This window comes from Callorhinus ursinus, unplaced genomic scaffold, assembly GCF_003265705.2.
Source record: "Callorhinus ursinus isolate GAN/ISIS: 27379988/994484 unplaced genomic scaffold, GSC_fseal_2.0 scaffold148, whole genome shotgun sequence".
NCBI classification, from domain to species: domain Eukaryota; kingdom Metazoa; phylum Chordata; class Mammalia; order Carnivora; family Otariidae; genus Callorhinus; species Callorhinus ursinus.
Window position 1 is genome coordinate 32725 of NW_027397210.1, and position 7488 is coordinate 40212.

A 7488-nucleotide genomic window follows, 5' to 3' on the forward strand; every position below is an offset into this window, starting at 1 on the left:
CTATGTGGGATTTAACTTTAAGGCAGAACCAATAAAACACATGGCAGATTAGAGGTGGGCACGGCCGAGAAAGGACAAAGCCTCTCCCACAGCCCCGTCACGTCCGCCCGCGTCCCCTGTGGCCTGCGAGCAGGGACAGACCCTCGTCATGGCAATGACCTGTGGCACTCGCGGCCCCCTGCTGGCCCTGCCTGGACGCACAGACTGCACGATTCGCTGACCACACTAAAATGAGATCATTTCCAATAGTGGAAAATACAGAAATACCTTTCTGCCAACACGGAGGCGTGCTTGGGGTTCTTCTGAAAGGGATTCATGCCGAGCCTGCAGTGCGGGAAAGGATACAACCATTAGCAGACAAGAAACCGCTGCCGAAGAAGGCCGCGTGACGGACACGCCATGCGGCCGGCGAACCAGCGCCAGCTCGTCACGGGGGAGGGGCGGGAAGGATGTGGGAAGCATACAGAGGCTTGATGGGGGGGCTTCTCTTGCCGGCCGTCATCTTCATCAGGTCGAAGTGGCTTGTGTACAGCTGCGTGTGCGTGGCGTTCTCGTCCTGGGCGTACATCTGGCCTGTGCGCAGGGGCCGGTTGTTCTTACTCTGAGACAAAACCGAAGGCAGCACGTCAGTCAGACGGTGGCTCGTGTGCAAGCCTGACCTCAAACTTCCCAGACTGAACCTGGTTACTTCCTCCCGAGGCTCGACGTCCCTGCCGCCCACCGCCTGCAGACACTGCTCCTCTCCACACGCCACCTCGCGTGAGCCTGCGATCACCCAGAGCAGGACAGCTCCCCGCCTGCGCAGGGAAAGAGGACCACTGGGCAAAGTGCCCAAGGTCACATGGCAGTGAGGCCGAGCCAGCGCACCTCCGTCGGCAACAGACCCCGGGAAGCAAGCAACGGCTGCCCTCCCACGGGCCTCCACCCACAGGGCACAGGGAAGGGGAGAGGCACTGCGTGGCTGGGAGTGTGTTCTCGGGCCTTCACGGCATTACCTGTGCCGGGTAATCTCTCTGGCCTAAGTCCTACAGCGAAGCCAAGCACCTGCTCGCTCCCAAGACACCTCAGTGCCCCACAGAACTTCAGGGAGAACGCTCCAGTCTCATGACGTTGTGTGTGTAAAGCCAGCGTGCTTGTTAGCAACCAAATCCCGGCTGGGCCACAGGGCTCCCCGGGACCCTCCCCTGCACCTCCAGGCTCTGACTGCCCTGTAACTGGGACTCGAACACAGCGTGCAGGATGGAAACTGCTCCACAGTAGGAACCGTGCACGGGAGGGCCATGCGTACGCGACTTCCTGCAGTGTCTGTACCAAGTGAAGACTTCCTATCAAGGACAGCCACGTCAGAGGAGACTCACGACAAGACCAGCACAGGCGGGCCCTGATCGGGGACCGCGTCTGGGAGCACTCCCGTGGCCCAGAAAAGTGAGGGAGAAAAAGAGCAAGAATAAGAGCAGGTAAGTCACACGACCGCCCGACGGTGAGCCCAGATAGTGATCGGCGGGGAGGGAGCCCCTGCCCTGCCCCACCCCACACGTGGCTGCCAGCCCGTGTCTGCAAACACCGACCTCCTGGCTGGTCCTGACCCCATCACGTGGCCTTCTGCACAGCTGCTTGCCGACTTATCCACAGCATGCCCCTCATAGCTAATAAACGCATTTCTGCCTTTCTCTCTAGGTTAGCTTCTCACCGAGCTATAACGGAGCACAGAGCTTCAGCTTCATGTTTTTCTACGTTAATGTCATGGCTGTCGCTAGACGTGCTTCCAACACATAACAGCCAGACAGAAAATTCCACGGAGTCTCTCTGGTAAAGGCATCATAAGTGGTAGTGTGAGGAACACTTGCTTTTTTTGTTCTTAAACAAAAAGCAAATAAATGCTTTAAGACTAATGTTTTTAGGAACACGAAAACAGAAATGACAGAGCAGTGATTTTTGCATTTCGGCCCTGCGTGTACGCTTCTGCCGCATCTGCCCTGCGCCGTCTGTCACAGGCAGCAGGCTCCGTGGGACCCTTGTCGACGCCGGCAGCCTGCCACGTGGCAGCCCGCCACGCATGCACGCCTTCTGTGCACAGGACTTGGACATTCTCCGGAGGGCAGGCAGATGGGCGAGTGGCAAGAAAGGGAAGCAGTGAAGACAGCAGAGGGAAAACAGAAAGAGACCCTCTCAGATCAAGAAGAACAAGAGGCTTGCGGGTGGAAACCGCATGGCACATGCACCTGTCCGCAGGGCTGGCTCTCGCGGGGTCAGGCTGCCGCCACCGCGGTCTTCCTGGGAAAGACACTGAGTACCCAGCCTCTGTGCACTCGGCCTATGTGATGCACACGGTCAACCGGAACCAGAGTCCAGAGCTGGTCCCAGCACCGTGGCAGCCGATGAGCCCGGTAGGAGCCCAGAGCAACGGCACAGGGCTTCTCTTCAAATAAGCCAAGAGAGCCAAACAAAGGCCCTTTCACTCACCCGAGGCTGTCTTAAGAAACGAAAGGGAAAAAAAGACACGAAGGTAGGACCAAGCCCTCAGGTGGCACGGGAGCCTCCAGACGGCACCTGGAATTTTCCAGGCACGTCGGGCAAGCTCTCAGGCCCGGGGCCACGACTTCGCCAGCCTCCACTGGGCCCGGGGGCTGGAGTTCCGCGGTCGCGCGAGTAGGAGGCGTCCGCCCTCACCTTCCCCTCCTCCCTGGGAATGAGCACGTTCTCGTAGCGGCTCCGGCACTGCTTGGAAGAGCGGTAGATGCGGCTGCAGGAGTTGACCACGTCACTGACGAGGTCCCAGTTGGGCGTGTGGGCCGGGGACACGATGGTGAGGTTCAGAGGCAGTTCCAGGAGCTGCTTCACGGCCTGTGGGACCGGGTTTCAGGTACCACGGGTCAACGAGCTGCATCCGCAGGGGCACACGCTCTCCCGAGGACTGAGACCACAGGACGTAGACTGTGGGCCGTGCTCACCTGCAGCAGCGCCCAGTCCTCGCTGATGAGCCACTCAGGGTTGTCTGGGCCCGACTCGGCCGTTGGTTTGGCAAAAGTCGGCAAAGGCTTGGCAAACTGGGTTTGCTGCTTCAACAGAATATTCTTCTTCTGCTCCTTCCCCTCCCGTCGCATTTTCAACATGCCGGGTGTTGCACGGTCAAACAGCGAGCGAGGAGGGACGACCGGCTCCCCATGACGTGGCTTCTTCTTTCTGCCTGCAACTGGACAGAGAGCCCTTCTCAGCGAGGCTGTCAACAAACGAGGACCCTGCCTTCGAGAGCAGGAAACAAGGGTGATGGCACCTGAGGAGGCCTGTCACCAGGGAGCCTCCGTGGACACACACCTACTCGCCTGCTTTAATGCCAAGTGGACCGTAAGCCTAAAGCTTCCCCCCCCCCCCGTGCATGAGCACAAAGCGAGGGGACACGCAAGCCTGGCCGCAGGGTACGCACCTGAGGGGTCCGTGCGGTGCCGCCTGCGCTCCTTCCTCACATACACGGGAGGCAGCTTGGACTCTGGGATGGGCGTGGTCTCGTACGTGAGACACAGGACCGGGTCCACATAGATGTCGTTGTCATCCTGGGGGGGCGTGGGCGGCGTCCAGAGCTGCGTGGAGAAGGGAGAGCTGTGAGCTGTGCGCCTCAGGGAGGGCAGCCACCCCCACACTCAGGGAGACGGGCGCTCACCGGCATGACTTCCATCTGCCCGTCGGCACCTTCACACACATACTCCTGCAGGGCAAGGGCAGTGTCTCAGTGCGGCACCGGCTCAGGCGCACCAGCTATCTACCTGTGTGCTCAGGAGGTCTTCAAAGTACCCACACCACCGTTTAACCACATTTGGGGAAAAGCCCAAGTGTGACCAGAAATGCACAACCAAGGGCCAAGCATCACACAAGGGCTGCCAGACCTGGAGAAGGGCATGGTCCCGCGGAAACGCACGGGATCCTGGGCCCCGCATACCGCGTTGTAGGCATCCTCCCGCGTGTAGGTGAGAAGCTGCTCCTGCTCCTGCTCCTGCAGCGCCCGCGTCTCCCTCTCCCGCAGGGCCCTGGCGTTCCGGGCCTCCCACTCCCTCACGGCAGTCAGCACGGCATCCTGGCGGGAAGGCCGCGGAGAGGGGCCCTGAGACTCGGCCGCGGCAGGCCCCACCCGCCGTGACCCAGCCCGCCCCTGGCTCGCACGAGCTGTCCCAGCTACAGGTCCACGTGCCCTGGACCCCTGCCCGCCCCCAACACATAACCCTCCATCAAGCACCGAGCTGCTCCATTTTCAATCTGTTTCTACACTGGTGGGTTTGGTTTTTATGCCTTTAATTCCACGCAAGTCACATTTACTTCAGGCCAAATTTGACTCTGAAAGCTGAGCCTGCCCTTACCTCGCTGTTCCCCTCTTTCTCGGGGCCCGTAGGCGTGTGGAACAATTCCAGGTAATTCAGAGCATATTTCTCAATAGGTGTAAGCTGTTTCAAAAATCATTGTTTGAACAGGGTTAACAGCAAGTTAATGAAGGTTAAGGTCCTCATACGACCCCCACCAACACTTGAATCAAGAAAGTGACCATTCTTACTCAGCGACCAAGCAAAATTTCACAGAAGAGACAAGTGTTTAAAACATCAAGGTGTATGGAAAAAAATTAAGCTGAAGTGCACAAGAGAAAGCTCCCAAACCTGTTCCATGAAGTCGGCTAACTCCTCCAGTTGCGACGGCTCTTCACCCCACCTCGGGCTGTCAGAGCCGGACGACCCCAGCACGGCTTCCTCCTCGGCTTTCTGGGCGTCTTCCTCCAGGTACTCGATGCTCTTGAGGGCCTAAAGAGATTACGTGTTCATACTACTTTCATATATTTTTAAATTACGGGGTTTTGAGAAGGAGCCGCCCTACGTAGCGCCAACAAGACACCTCACTGCACGTGCAGCCCCCCGGTGGTGACACGCTCTTGTTCAGGACCCGCTCAGCCCGGAGAAAGAAGCGCCGAGGGAGGCAGAGAATGAGTGTGAGCGGCTCATGGCCACGATGGACAGCAAGCCCGGGGCGGAAGAGCCACGTGCTGCCATCCCACGAAGCTCCCAACCCTGAGGACAGAGCGGGACGGGGCACCTCATTCAACCTCAAACCGACATGCATCGCAGCCGCGGCTCTGACAGACGAGAACGAGTCTTCACGGTGCACGAGACACAGGCTGCTGTCCACGGCATGAACAGGACACAAACGACCCAACGCCACGGCTGCCAGAACCAAGCCCACAGACGACAGGCATGTAAGACGGTCGGCACCACCACAGACCAAGAAACACCAGTGGAAGGAAGGAGGCGCCTTCCCATAGCCCGGAGCTCAGGCCTGACAGGCGTGGCCGAGTGTGGAACGCACACTCGCGCATCGGGCACAAGCCAGCGGTCTCTGGTTACCAGGTGTCAATTATGAGTTATACAACCTCTTTTCTTGGCGACCTGGCAAAACCTGCAGTTTAAAACGTAACCTGACTTCACACTACACACAGACCACACTTCTAAGTACAAAGATAAACATTGAAGCACCCGTAGGAAAACGAGCGAGGACGTCCTGACGACCCGGGGTCAGGAGAACGTCTCTTAGGCAGCACGCCGAGAGCAGCAACCGTGATAAAGACGGGCCACTGGGCGGCTTCAGAGTCCAGAGTCCCTGCCCCTGAAAGCATTCCAAAAGGCAGACTGCAGAACACAGGAAGGTATGCCACACGTATCCGCCCAGAACACAGGAAGAACGCCAACAAACCACCGAGGAAAAGCAACAGCTGGGTTAACCAAAAAAGAGGAGAAAAGACGTGAGCAAACACTTCTGCTAGGGACATGCAGACACAAATTCGTGGGCCGACAGCAAAGGCAAATCCAACCAGAGACACGGGCACATCCGCCAACACACTGCTGGGAACGACACCCCACGTCTCAAGTCCTATGCGGCTGACAGAGGACAGAGAAGCCTGGCCAACTTGGAAAATTGCCTGGCAGCCCCGGTGGGTCACATGCATCCTCCCCGATGACCCCAGGGCCCCACCCTAAGGTGCACTACCCAAAAGTTAGCAGAGATGCATCGGTGCGTCTGCCAAGAGACACACAGAAAATATTCACAGACACATGGCTCAAACACAGATGGTGGGCCGGAGAAGGAAATCACGATGACCCAAGGAGTGGAGCGTCAACCAGAAGCCAGACCCGCACGGGCAGCCCCATGCTGGTGGTCAGGAGGCAGAAGAGCAGCCCTGGGGGACGCAAGTGGTGAGGGGGCAGGCAGTTTCTGGGGGCTTTCCCTGGAGCGCCCTCTCAAGCTGATTCTCTGTGACACGCATGCCTCTCAGGAGGTTCTCGTGCTTCAACAAAACGTTCACCGAAAGCCATTTTCCTGCACGAATCCTCTAAAGAGCACCACCCCTGCTGGAGACGTCCCGGGTGTCCCGGACGTCCGGGAAGTCATCCTGGTACTGCTACTCCATGCGTGGCGGTTCCGCCTGTGCCCCTGCCACGGCCCTCTGCTCCGGCCCCCACAATCCAGACTCGGCACAGAGCCAGAGGGCCGTTTTTAAGAACACGGCCAGGCCCCACCTCCCTTACCCCCCATCCCCTGCTGACCCCCTGCCACCCCTCCCTGGACATCATCCACTGTCTGTGGGGGCCCTCGGCACTGCTCGCCACCGCAGCAGGGAGAGTCTGTGATCTACTCGTCTGCTGGCTTACAATCTCTCCTCTTACTGGAATGTAAGCTTCACGGCGGGGGGGGGGGGGGGACGGGGGGACACTACGTGGTTTAGTCAACACTAGGTCCCTCCTGCCTAGAACATGCCTGAAGCACGGCAGGGCATTCAACAAATACACATGGACAGTGCCTGTGTGTTGAGCCAGCGTGCCGCTCTGTGTGGTACGCACATGTCCCCAAGACAACTGCACAGAGAACACCATGTTCCACAAGCACACACTCTGCTGCCTCTCATTTCTCTCCCAGGACACGCGCGAGACTTTCAGTGGAAAAATCATTATTTCTGGCAAACAACCAACTTTTTCTTTTTAACCTCGTGCACATAACACCTGTTTTTAAAAGAACAGGGTTGATCTATCTATCCCTCCAGATGCAGAAGGAGCCACAAGGTGTCTGTGTGTGGGGTCATCGTACACAGGAAACTCCAGGAGGGAGGCAGGAGGAACCGCATCAAGTGGTCATTGCTGAGCAGAGAGGGAGGGTCTGGTGAGGGACACTTGCTTTTCATGACAAATTCTCGAAGGCTTCACCTCACACATTTATTACTTCTCAACCAAATGAGAATTTTTAAATCAGCCGAGGCTGCGGCAAGTCCTCCTCACCAAGGGCACGGGGACGGGGGTGGAGAGGTGCCACAAGGGACCTAGTGCAGCCTTCTACCACGGGCAAGGGTGCGGGAAGAGGCCCAGGACACGGGGATCCCCACGAGGCTAAGAGCCCGCAAAACGACACCCAGGAAGGAGGGAGGGGGAGGAGGGGGAGGAGGGGGAGGAGGGGGAGGAGGGGGAG

The 7488-nt window shown here is 58.4% G+C and overlaps 1 protein-coding gene across 14 annotated transcripts in view; it reads right to left on the reverse strand.

Moving 5' to 3' along the window:
* The window catches only part of EP400 (E1A binding protein p400), a 97763-nt gene that overhangs the window by 23774 nt on the left and 66501 nt on the right, over positions 1-7488 (reverse strand). For all 14 annotated transcript variants that reach the window (XM_025861629.2, XM_073890400.1, XM_025861628.2 and 11 more), the window contains 9 exons: positions 4641-4781; positions 4350-4433; positions 3935-4069; positions 3659-3703; positions 3425-3578; positions 2952-3193; positions 2671-2844; positions 465-601; positions 268-324 (listed from right to left, as the gene is read on the reverse strand). In XM_025861629.2, the coding sequence (XP_025717414.1) occupies positions 268-324; positions 465-601; positions 2671-2844; positions 2952-3193; positions 3425-3578; positions 3659-3703; positions 3935-4069; positions 4350-4433; positions 4641-4781 (1169 nt within the window). The remainder of the gene's footprint in view (positions 1-267; positions 325-464; positions 602-2670; positions 2845-2951; positions 3194-3424; positions 3579-3658; positions 3704-3934; positions 4070-4349; positions 4434-4640; positions 4782-7488) is intronic.